The sequence below is a fragment of the Emydura macquarii genome, unplaced genomic scaffold (assembly GCF_026122565.2).
Source record: "Emydura macquarii macquarii isolate MOO-44397 ecotype Brisbane River unplaced genomic scaffold, CSIRO-AGI_Emac_v2 contig_3345, whole genome shotgun sequence".
NCBI lineage: Eukaryota > Metazoa > Chordata > Testudines > Chelidae > Emydura > Emydura macquarii.
In genome coordinates, this window is record NW_027133482.1 from 6,109,887 (window position 1) to 6,122,447 (window position 12,561).

The window sequence follows — 12,561 nt, forward strand, 5'->3', positions numbered from 1 at the left end:
GAGCGGGTGGTTGGACGGTGGGTGTTGGGTAGCGGGGTGATTGAGAGCCAGGCCGGACGCACAGCGGGGCATGGGCCTGAGCAGGGCAGGGGCTGCAAGGGGACACCGCACCCACGGGAGCGCCCCAGGGCAGAGCAGCCAGAGATGGCACCAGAAGGGGGGAGCGAGCAGGCTCCTGACCCCTCTCCTGGGCAGATGCCTGCCCAACCTGCCCTGGAAACCCCAACCCCCTGCCCAGCCCCAGGGCTGCAGGGACACAGAGCCACGGCCCTGGCCTCAGCCCCACTGAGTGCAAAGGGGAGCCCCCCCCGGGGGAGGGATGGAGGCCAGGGGTCCCCCTGGGGAATCAGCCTGGCAAGTGTGAGGAGGCCCCGCCTGGGGAGGGGAATGAGGGTGGGGGGGCCCTGCCCAGTGGGGGGGCCTGTTGGAGGGTGGGGGGCCCTGCTCGGTGGGGATCGAGGTGGGGGGCTGTTGGAGTGTGGAGTGTGGGGGGGCCCTGCCCTGCCCAGTGGGGGGGATCAGTGGGTCGGGGTGGGGGGGCCTGTTGGAGGGTGGGGGGGCCATGCCCAGTGGGGATCGGGGTGAGGGGCCTGTTGGAGTGGGGGGATCGGGGTGTGGGGGGGCCTGTTGGAGTGGGGGAGCCCTGCCCAGTGGGGATCGGGGTGGGGGGCCCTGCCCAGTGGGGATCGGGGTGGGGGGCTTTTGGAGTGTGGGGGGGGGGCCATGCCTGGTGGGGATCGGGGTGGAGGACTGTGCCTGGGGGGGTCGGGGTCTGTGGGGGGGCCATGCCTGGGGGGATTGAGGAGTGGGAGGGGCCGTGCCTGGGGGGATCAGACAGTGGGGGGCCTGTCGGGGTGTGGGGGGCCCTGCATTGCCCTGCTCTGCCCTGCCCTGCCCTGCCCGCGCTCTGCTCCTGCGCTGTCTCCCCCGGGCCTGCGGGGGTCGCTGTGGGCCGGGCCGCTCCCGCTCCCAGCGCCGCGTTGGCCGCGCCGCCCCCCCGGGCCGGGCCGGGCCGGGCCCCTCCCCTCAGCGGCCGGGCGCGGAGGAAGCGGCGGCAGCGGGGCCTGGGCCGGAGGGTGACGGACTCGGAGCGAGGCGGGCCCCGATCCCCGACCCCCGGCCGGCCGGCGCCATGTGGTTCATCTACGCGCTGAGCTGGCTCTCGCTGCTCATCCAGGTGCTGCTCGTCACCCTGGCCATCGGTGAGACCCGGCCCGGCCCGGCCCCTTCCCCGGGGTCCCCTTCCCCCCGGCCCGGCCCGGCCCGGCCCCTCCGCCCGAGCCCCGGGGCGCCCCTGGGCCGGGGGCGGGTTTCTGCGGCGGGCTCCGAGTGTGGGGGGGGGCATTTGGGGACACGCGGGGGGGCTCCGTGGGGGCCCCCAGTGCCGCGGGGCGGGCTCGGCTCGGCGCCGTGGGGCTGGGGCGGGGGCAGAGCAGGGCGGCCCGGCGGGGCGGGTTGGCAGGACAGCGGCCCTGCAGCCAGGCACCCGCCACCCGGGGGGAAGGGCTGGGCACTGAAAGCCAGGGTGCAGCGCCGAGCACACTCCAGCGAGCCGCGGCGTGAGACGGGACCTGGCCCCAGGCCTCCCCCAGACCGGCCCAGCCCCGCTTCCCGTCGCCCAGGACGCGCTTTCCTCCCAGCTGCAGCCTGGTCCGCAGGCCCTGCTTCCCGCCTGCTTCAAACGGGAGCCGAAACCTGGGGACAGGCCGCGGGGTCCCTAAAGGAACCAGCAAAAATGTGGGACACTGACAAGGGGGTTGGACCAAGCAATAGGAATTGGATGGCGTGGTGGGCAGCAGCCCTGCCCTGCTCAGGGGGACTGGCTGCTGCACAGGCCTTCTCTGCGATTATAGGACGGGTCTTGGTTCCTGATGCCTGGGTCCCATGTCCCGCTACATTTCTACCTCGTAGGTTGTAAGCTTTCTAGAGCAGGGAGCTTTTCTGCCTCCCTGTTTGTCCTGGGCCTGCCGTAACTGGGCCGCATTCTGATTGCGACCATACTAAAGAATGCCACTGCTAGAGCTAGGGCCTGTCATCGGAAAGAGTTCGGAGATCATGCCTCCCCCATCCCTGAAATGCACCCACCCCTGGGGTGGGAGGCAAGCAGCTGTTTGACAATGCCCAGTAGTGTAGACAGGGTCTGAAGAAGAACCTCCATTTGAAACGGCAGGCGCAGCTGTAATTACGATCACAGCTATTGATTGGCTGCAGATCATAGGCACATCTAGTTGATGCTTAAAATCCTATTTGTGTCACTCGCTCTGTCTTCATTTCCCCACCTGCTTGTGAATTGTTTCACTCAGCTGGTGCATCCTGCCGTCAGGTTGTCAGCTCTTCGGGGCAGGGATTGTCATCTGTTCTGCATCTGTACAGCACCCAACACAATGGGCCGATCGCTCCTGACTTCAAGCCCATCAGGTCATGGTGGCTTGGTCGGCCCAGCAGTAATGTTGTAACTGTATTTCTTGGCTACATCGGTCTACATTTTCGATTGAAGTCGACCTCCCAGCACCTGTGAAAACCAGGCCAATGTTAATCAAGCGGGGCAGCCAAAAATGGAGGCACCTCGAGGTAGTGCCTGGCTCTGAAAGCCCAGGTCACAGCGCCTGGAAATGGCTACAGTGTAAAAGCCAAATCTACATCTACTGCTTCCAGTGCTTCTGGAGTTTGTGAGCATGAATCTGTGGGGCTGAAATCCCCTCGAAATGACCAGTCCAATGTGGTTGAGCACTTCCCGGCTGTGCGCTGCGGTGAGCGTGAGCCTGAATTAACCCTTTGGTTTTCTCTTCCAGCTGCTGGCCTCTACTATCTGGCGGAGCTAATAGAAGAATACACCGTCGTTACTAGCAGAATAATCAAATACATGATCTGCGTAAGTCTCTCCTGGGGTGGCAGAGAGATGGATTCGATGATGCTTTCGGGATCACTTAGGAAATGTATTCGCCCATGAATATTTACTAGCCCAAGTCACCTCTCAGTTAGCCTGTGAAGGCCAGGCAGTAGAATCAATGCAGAATGTTACCGTTTTAGGGATCAACCACCCAGATAAAACCACCAGCCCCAAAGAATCTGGCAAAGGGCACGGCCGACGGCTCTCGGAGGCACCAGCCCATGAAACGAAGGAGAACTGTTCCCAGTCACCGCCTAGAATGGTGAAGCAAAGAGGATCATGAATGTAAAAAACAAGGGGCTCTGGATGGTCCGAGATCTGCCTGCCAGAATACACTGGCCTGAAAATCAGCCAGTAGGGATTGCAGCCAACCTCCCTTGGAGGAAAGCTGTACTGCCCTGCCTTCCTCCCTCCTCCTGGGGCCGCTGAGGTAGCTGGCAGGGAGGAGTCATGCTCCCTGCGTTCCAGGCTGCCATGGGAGAGAACAGAGACTTGGGGACCCTTTGTACCTCCATCCCCAAGGCATTAAAGGGAGCCAGGAGGAGAAAAGAGCAGTGGCTGCTGACAGCTCCCTGAGCAGACTGCCTCCAGCTCTGCTCCTCTCGGAGAGATGGAGGGCATTAACCCTCCCAAGCCCCCTACAAGACAGGTTTTATCCTCAGATGGGGAAACCGAGGCACGGATGCCAAGTGATTCATCCAAGTGTCACAGGGTTCTGGGATTAGAATGTGGTGGTTCCTGGCTCCCAGTTCCATGATCATGCCACTAGGTCGGGATGGCAGGTAGGAGGTGGGTTGCCAGGGGAGTACCTTGTTAAATGGTTCAGCAACCCAGCTGCTGAGCCTGTTTCAGACATCTCAGCAAAGGCTGAAGGAGCTGAGTATGTTTAGCTTGGAAAAGAGGAGATTAAGGGGGAACGTGATAGCGTCTTCAAATACTTCAAAGGCTGCCATAAAAGAGACAGGGAAAAGTGGTTCTCTCTTGCCACAGAGGGCAGGACAAGAGGCCATGGGTTCAAACTGCAGCATAGCAGATTTAGATTAAAACTCAGTGTGAGAACAGTAGGACAATGGAACAGACTGCCTAAGGAAATCGTGGAAATTTCTTCTCTGGAGACTTTCAAAAAGCCATCTGTCTTGGATGGTTCCGACACAACAAATCCTGCATCTGGGCAGGGGGTTAGACTAGATGAGCCTTCTGGTCTCTTCTAACTCTATGGTTCTATGAAAAATCATACCTGGCTCTTACACAGCCCTTTTCATCCGTAGGTCTCAAAGCCTTTACAAAGGAAGTCAGCGTCATTAGCCCCTTTTTACAGATGGGGAAACCGAGTCAGAGAGACAGCAAAGGAACTTGCCCAAGGTCACCTGTAGACCAGTGGCATAGTCAGGAATAGAATGCATCTCCCAAGGTCCCAGTCCAGTGCTATATCCATTAGACCATGCTGCTTTACAGATGAGTGATGGGGGGGTCTTCTGACTCCTACCTCTGGGGAAGGTGCTTCTGAGGCACTGTGCCCCTAAACTCCCTCTGCTTGGCTGATCCGCTGGGGCAGGACTGAAAGTGACCTCTGAGTCCATGCGTCCTGACCTCTTAAGCGGAAGAGTGGTGCCTGCATGTCAGAGGGGAGGGGGACAACTTAGAGAGCAGCCCCAGAAGGCCTTCAAGGCTGGGACCATTTCGGGGGGAGGGGCCTTAACATCAGCACGTCCCCTCAGTGTAAAATCACTGATACTTGCAGCAGCATAAACTTAGTGTGATGAAGACTTGTGCCACAAGACACGGCCTGGAGGCAGATTCGTAGTTCCATAGCATTGAAGGCCAGAAAGGACCATTGGCTCTGGCCTGTTCTGTATATCACAGGCCATTCAACGTCACCCAGATATCCACAGGCTTCTGGGGAATGGTGCAGAGCAATCACAGGTCACTCAGTTCTGCCTCTGGGCCTGATCTTGGATGAACTGAGCACTTGCAACACCTCCTGCTTTCAAGGGTCTGGATTAACTGTGGGCCGGGGTGTTTCTCTGTTTCAGTTCTCTACAGCGGTGCTCGTAGGCCTGTACATCTTTGAACGCTTTCCCATCTTCATGGTGGGCGTGGGCCTCTTCACCAACCTGGTCTATTTCGGCCTGCTGCAGACGTTCCCTTTCATCATGCTGACGTCGCCAAACTTCATACTGTCCTGCGGTGAGTGCGGCTGCCCGTGCGGAGCAGAGAGATTGCACGTCAGTCCATCCATCGCCACGGGCTGCAGGGCTCTGCCGGGGGGGGGGTGGCGAGGGACGGGGGATGGGGACAGGCATTTGAGAGGGAGGTGGGAGACCCCCTCAAAGAGCGTCTGCCACAGGTTCAGCTGTGCCTCTGGGCCAGCTAGTACCAGACATTTGAGCCTTACTGGAACACATCCTGTGGCATTAGCAAGTGCTGTGCTAATTGAGTGCATTTAACTGGCTTCAGCACTTGAAACATTCCTTGTGGTGTCTGCACCCCCAAACGTTACAGCCTCCTGAGTTCTGTTCCCAGCTGTGCTACAGACTTCCTGGGTGACCCTGGGCAAGTCGTTTGCCATCTGTTCCTCAGGCTGTCCATCTGTCAGTTGGGCATGATAACATTTCTTTACCTCCCGGAGGGCTGGCAGGCTGGTTATAAGGCTCTTTGAGATGTACAGATGTAAGAAGTTGTTGATGGGCCAAATTGTAGGATTAATTATTAACTGTCTTGCTAACACACGAGAAAGCAAAATTGATCAGTTCGTTTCCTGTCCAATCTGAGGGAAACACAAGGAAAGGGAAACAAGCAGCAGCTCTGAGGAATGGTAAATTCCGATGGTTAAAATGATTTTAGCCTAATAATCTAAGCTGCTCTTAGTAACACAGGTAAAGTATACATGTGGGATTTTTAACTTGACCGCGTTCTTGAACTAAAAAGGAAGTTCAACAAATTCTCATTATTCGGATTTATTCTTTGTATTATCGTAGGACCGAGGACCCCCCAGTCATAGACCAGGGCCCCATTGTGCCAGGCGTTATAGAAACACACCAAAAGGCAGTCCATGCCCCAAGGAACTTACAACAAACTATAAAAGACAATAGACGGACGAGACACCACACGGGAACAATGGGGCAGTACTGGGCAGTGGTCTTAGCACCTCAGCTCCCTCGTTTGCCCCTTTACTGTCATACACTGCTTCCTAGAAGCTAGACAGGTATGAAGGTGCAGCCATGGTGTTATCTTATTGTACTTGTCTGATATGTAGGAAGACTTTCATCTAGGTAAGATACGGGACTGAATGGACCATTGGTGTGTCAGCAGCTATGTAGTTTTAAATGATTTCAGTAGCAATCTGGGAGATGCAGCAGCGGTAGTTGGACATGAGGTTCTTTGCTTTGCATCTGAATCTGTCGTGTGGCATAGAGCCTTCTAAATGCTATACTCCTCCTTCTGGAGTTGCCCAGCAGAGACGTGTGTCCCTTGTCACACAGAAGAAGTGGCAAAGAACTCAAGAGTCCTAGCTCCCAGCTCTCTGCTCTGCCCACTAGAACTGTCCTCCCTTTGCCATCGGGTGCATTTGTGTTTGACTAGAGAGGTTATTCTGGCAGTGATTGCTGGGGGCAAAGTAATGGTGCGGTTGCATCTCTGACAGCTTTTATACTACTGTTTTCCAGGGCCCTCTGGTTAGGGAAGGTGCCGTACTTCAGTGAATCTGCAAAATAAGTGGGGTGATGGGTACTGATTTACATCTGGCAGTTTACTCTCTCCTTTCCTTTGGCAGTGCTGGTTATATTGAATCACTACTTGGCGTTCCAGTACTTTGCTGAAGAGTATTACCCGTTCTCGGAGGTAAGTGGCCATTGGGGAGAAGGATCTCTTTAAGCTTTTATATACTTTTGAGCTGTGTGCAGTGTTGGGAGGAGAGGAGATGGGAGTTCAAAGGTGACCTGCCAAAAAAAAATAGCTGCTCCTTTTTTGGCCCTTTTCAAAGATGCCCTGACAGTGTGGTGTCTCAGGACTTCTCAAAGTATTTTTTTCTGCTTGTTTTTGCCTTGGGGGTATCAGGAATGTCTAGTCTTTGCTTTCTGGTTTTTGGGTGTTTTTTGCTAGAGGACTCTTTGGATGATCAAGAAATGTGGATTTTGTGCTTTCTGATCCTAATTAAATGGGTGGGATGTTGAATCCTTCACAGAGCTTTTCTCTGAAGTGTTTTGAGTTAAATAGTGGTTAACAAAAGACAAACCAAAGAGTTTTAAACAGTCGGAATACAAATCTCTTCCCTCTGAAGTAATCCGGTTTCACTACCTTGATATCTCTAGCATCAAATCTCCCAGTCCACCAGTCATCCTAGAATATTCTAGGATGGACAAGATCTGAATTTAACATAGCGGTTTCTACACAGCTTAATAAAGATGTGTGCATGCTAATTATGGCCAGAGGGGTTACTGTGCTATTAACAAGATAAAACCTAGTTATCCTCTCTCTGGATATGTAGTTTGCCATTACAAATATACAAAGAAGTTGGTCTGTAGATGTAGCTACTTCATCAGATCTCAAAAGCTAAATAGGGTCAGGCCTGGTCAGTATTTGGGTGGGAGCCCTGCAAGGAATGTAAGAGGGCTTCAGGAAGTGGTGTCAGTGATCCATTAAGTGGTGCTTTCCTTTTCATCCGTTAAGAGTAAAGGTATTAACTGTAATGTCCTGGCCAAATTTCAGTTCAAATGATCATGTTCTGTCCTACTTAACATTCTTCAGGGTTTCACTTGGAATCAATATTTTTCACTTCCAGTCTTATTCACTCTTGCATAGCTCTGTTTGGCGCTGGTGAATGACTGCTTTGTTCCACCTCCTGAACTCGTTGCATTTCAGCAGTGGGTGACGTGATCCTGTATATTCTTTGTTTACCTCCCAGGGATATTATGAAGCTTAATTGTCTGTGTGATCCTAGGATGGGGCTTGTGGTACTAGAGAGAAAAAGTAGGGATGCTAATATCTTTTATTGGACCAACTTCTTTTAGTGAGAGAGAAGTTTGCAAGCTACCCAGAGCTCTTCTTTATGTCTCGGAAACGTACTCGGAGTGTCACAGCTAAATATAAGGTGGAACAGATTGTTTAGTATACGTAGTTACACATATTTCAAGGGAACCATTCAGGTTGTGGTACCAGTGAGTTATAAGTAGGCTTGGCAGAATTTGATTTGTATTTTTTTGGTATAATTTCAATGGATAAGACCATATTTATTTTTAAGCAACTGAAAAGATTTGTATCTATTTAAATTTCCACAGGTGCACTAAGTTATGGATTTTAAGCATTATTTTTTCAATTTATATTGATTTAAGATGTCACAGTTGCAGGAAATTATAGTGGGGCGGGGTCAGCAGATGCTGAATTTCAAAAAGTGAAATCTTTATAAACCATTAAATCACAAATTGTCAACATCATGTCAAACTATACAAAGGAAATAGCCTTACATCAACAAATCATAGTCCAGTTGTAACAAACCTAATTCAAAGGTCTAAATCACTGGACTTTGACTCTAAGAAGTTCTGTCAGCCAACATTTTTCTTACTTTGCTTATCTATATATTTTGATTATTATTGATGGAAATATTTTCCCATCGGCTTGTGTGTGTACTGATAAAAAGCTAATCCTTCCAGGCCTAATTATGATCAGTTTCACTGTATTGTCCTTTCCCCTGGGGAGTTCCCCACATCTCTTGCAGGACTCTGCTGGTTGTTGTCAGTACGGCTGCATGGGTGTGAGGGTAGAATTTGGAACAAATTTACTGATGATGCATGAGCCAGGATACAGTCCAACTTCCTGTCCCTTAGCCGTGTGGGCTTGACAGGCCTTTCAGGAGTCAAAAGCACAACCACCGGTTTGAGTTTGAAGTCAGGCCTTCGCCCTCATAAGAACGTCCACATTGGGTCAGACCAATGGTCCGTCTAGCCCAGTGCCCTGTCTTCTGACAGTGGCCAATGTGGGTGCTTCAGAGGGTGCAATCACTGAGTGATCCACCCCTTGTTGTCCACTCCCATCCTCTGGCAATCAGAGGCTAAGGACACTCAGAGCATGAGGTTGCATCCCTGCTAATAGCTGTTCAGGGACCTATCGTCCATGAACTTACCTAGTTCTTTTTTGAACCCAGTTATAGTTCTGGCCTTCACAACATCCCTTGGCAATGAGTTCCACAGGTTGACTGTGCATTGTGTGCACTCATTCATTTTCGCTGAATACACCCTGGAGGCAGGGCTGATACAGTCACTCTCCAGTGGAGAGCTCCTTGGAGAGCTATTACCTTCTAGTCTGGTCTTACTTCAGCTTTCTCCATATCTGCTTCCTACCCACACAACTCCCATAGCATGGCAGGTTGTCCGATCACCAAGAAGCAGGGACAGGTTCCGGCCTGAGCCCATGGAATATCACCTGTAGGTGCTCAGAGCATTTGTTCCCCCTTCCTTCCTACCTCTAAAATATTTGAAATGCCGGTTTTGCCATCCTTGGATCTCACTGCCAAGGCGCTGATAGTTCGAGGGCTTCTGCCCAACTAGAAATGTGAATGTGGAATCGTAGCTGTTAGGTAACGGACGTTTCTGGATCGTTAGCTGCAGCTGCTGCAGTGGGTCTGTTGCGATTGGATTATAACTTGGTCTCTCACTGCCTTTTACGTTTCACCCCCAGGTTCTTGCCTACTTCACGTTCTGCCTGTGGTTAATTCCCTTCGCATTTTTTGTGTCCTTGTCGGCCGGAGAGAACGTCCTCCCGTCCACGGTGCAGCCTGGCGGTGAGTGCGCTTGGTGTTCTGGGAACCAGCTCAGCTGTGACAGCAGTGGTATTCTACAGTGCACACTCTCCTTGGCCCCGGAGGGTGCGGCTTGTGTAGATCACAAGTCCCAGCATGATCTGCTCCTTCTTGATCTGAAAGGATAGATATGCGGCTGGAAGCATTTAAAACTAGGCTGGATAAATACTTAGAAAACCTATGGTGAGGAGCGGTTCTGCAGTGCAAGCAGTATCTGCTGGGGCTTTGTGGTCTTTATGAACCATGTCCCCATGTCAAATATGAGGAAGGATGGCCCAGTGGTTAGGGCACTAGCCTAGGACTTGGGAGACGTGGATTCAGTTCTGTGCTTTGTCACAAACTTCCTGTCTGACCTTGTCAAGTCACTTAGCTTCTCTTGTGCCTGGGTTTTCCCCGTCTGTAAAATGGGGATAATATTTCCGTGTCTCACAGGCTTGTTGTGAGGATAAGTGCATTAAAGACTGAAGCACTTTGAGATCTGCTGATGAAAAGAGTTCTATAAGAGCCAGGTATTTATAGTTCATCTTGTGAAAAGTAGCTGTATTTGGTACCCTCGGTAGCTAACAAGCAGCTATTGTTGCTTCCAGTTGGGCAAAACTTGGGCATCCAGAAAAGCTGTCTAAGGCTTTAAAGGAGACTTGTCATTTCCCAAGGCCGAATGATTCTTCACAGAGCTAACGATGCAATAGTTGGTGCATTTGATCTTACTGGCATGTACCTTGTCTCCACAGATGATGTGGTATCGAACTACTTCACCAAGGGGAAGAGGGGTAAGCGCTCTGGCATCCTCGTCATCTTCTCCTTCATCAAGGAGGCCATCCTGCCCAGCCGACAAAAGATGTACTGACCCCGCGCGGACGGCATTAACTGTGACAAATCGGAAGGAAAGACCCACGCTTGGTGTGAACATCTGCGCTGTCCATGGGTCTCATTTGAACCCCCCCCTTCCACTTCTCTTCAAGGGATTTTGTTAGGAATGTATAATCTGTGCAATGGCCAGAGGCAGCTGCCGTATCAAATGGGCATGCAGGAGGTGCAAATGCAGGAGGTTGCCTTTTTATACCTCTCCGATGATCCCCTGGGACTTGCTGACGAGGAGGTTCTGTTCAAATTGAGTTTGAGGGCGGCAGCCTCCACGAACCCTGGATTTTGACCATGGACAGACCATGAAGTGAGCCATTGTCATTTGTTCTTATTTAAAGCCAAAAGCCTTTGTATGACGTAATTTGTCCATGGGCAGATGCTCCTCGGGACAGCGGGAGGAACACATGCGGCATCTAACTGAGCTTTACATACAGCCATGATTTAAAAAAAATAACCAAACTCTTGAATTCCAAAACATTTCCGCCTGGAAATCTGCCAGGGATGGAGAGAGCTGGTGACACAACTCGCTCACTCTTCACAAAATGCATATCCACGATCCAGACACACAGGCTGAGACCACAGTGTGTCTGTGAGCCGGGCGAGCGCTAACGCACTCCACTCCTGCAGCTCTGAAAGGCGACTTGCCAAGGATAACAATTGGACACGTGCCTCTTTTGCTGCTTTATGATGATGTTTAAAGAAGCCGAAAGGGTTTTTTTTATATCATTTTTTCCTGCTTGTTTTAACCTTAGCCATTTCAACTTTGGTCTTCCCTGGGCTTGCCGGAAGTCTTGATGGAGGGCTCAGAAGTGGCTTGTAGGCTTTCTAAACCTTTCATTTAAGGATGTTGAATCTTTCACAAGGAGAGCTCTTCTCCTTGCTGTGTGAGCCACTCGAGTGAAAGTGGCGTTGACAAACAAAAAGCCCAGTGTTCAGAGCTGTGAGTAACAATTGCATCGCTTCTCAGTCAGGTTTTACTTGCTCAGCATTTCCAGTGCCATAGTTCTCCAGTCATCCATAGTCTTCTGGGGGGGAGGGGGTAGACAAACCCTGAATGTTCAGTGAAAGCAAGGGGAAAAACATAGAGGTGTTTTTTATATATAATAAAGAAGCAAAAACAGAGCCCAGCTTCATTTCCCCCCTTTGCTGGTCACCTTTAACCTTTGTGCCGGGAATAGAGATGTTTTCATTGGTGCCCCGCTTGGAATTGGGAATTCTGGCACCAGGCAGTGTCTACTTATCGTTTTGAAAGGGTTTATGCGGATTCCCTGAGGCGTGTTATCTTTTTCCTCTTGGGTCAGCTCTGGGCGAGGGCCACTGAGAGCTGTTTAGATATATCCTGTGTATTGACAAGAGCCTGGAAACCGCAGGCAACATCCGGTGGCAATATCTCTCATTCTTATGCTTAATTTCCTGGCAGTGTGATTTCTGTTCAAGCACCAATTCTCTGTTTGAATAAAGGTTATAGATGCAGTTTGCCTTATGATCAAAGAAGCCGAAATTTGCTGTCTCCCTCTTGGCACTTGACCCAAACCATAATTCACTGGTTAAAGTTTTTCAAGCCCCAGAAGCAATCCAATACTTCTGTTTTTAAGAGGGTGACACATGATGTCTAGATTCTGTGTGTAGTCCCGACTCTGATTTATACAGTACTTTGCTAACCCTGTACCAAAGAGCTAAAAATGGAAGGCTCAGATTCTTTAACACTTCTAAGAAGCATGTTGAAGACCCGGGAGGGTGCAGGGAAGAGCCACATATGGCTTGAGAGAATGCCCTGCAATAAGAGATTTAAGGATCACATCATCTGTTTAGTTTATCAAAAGGATCGAGGTGACGTGATGACAGTTATTATTTATTACTGTAGCACCTAGGAGCCCTAGCCATAGATCAGGGCCCCATTGTGTATCCGTATGTTCATGAGGAGAGAATACTGGGTACTAACGGGCTCTTTAATCTAGCCGAGAAAGACAGAACAAGAACCAATGGCTGGAAGTTAAAGCTTGACAAATTCCCG

General features: G+C 51.3%; 1 protein-coding gene across 1 annotated transcript; it reads left to right on the plus strand.

Moving 5' to 3' along the window:
- The first annotated feature begins 1,013 nt into the window (after nt 1-1,013).
- Nucleotides 1,014-12,041, plus strand: TEX261 (testis expressed 261). The gene is made up of 6 exons (XM_067533590.1): nt 1,014-1,202; nt 2,793-2,872; nt 4,924-5,077; nt 6,663-6,730; nt 9,563-9,665; nt 10,415-12,041. The coding sequence occupies exons 1-6, from the start codon at nt 1,133-1,135 to the stop codon at nt 10,528-10,530; spliced, it is 591 nt and encodes a 196-aa protein (XP_067389691.1). The 5' UTR covers nt 1,014-1,132; the 3' UTR covers nt 10,531-12,041.
- Nucleotides 12,042-12,561: the final 520 nt, after the last annotated feature.

Coding starts and splice junctions, on each gene's coding strand:
- TEX261 (XM_067533590.1), top strand. CDS start 1,133: ATGTGGTTCATCTACGCGCTGAGCTGGCTCTCGCTGCTCATCCAGGTG. Junction 1,203..2,792: donor GCTCGTCACCCTGGCCATCG/GTGAGACCCGGC, acceptor TTTCTCTTCCAG/CTGCTGGCCTCTACTATCTG. Junction 2,873..4,923: donor TAATCAAATACATGATCTGC/GTAAGTCTCTCC, acceptor TCTCTGTTTCAG/TTCTCTACAGCGGTGCTCGT.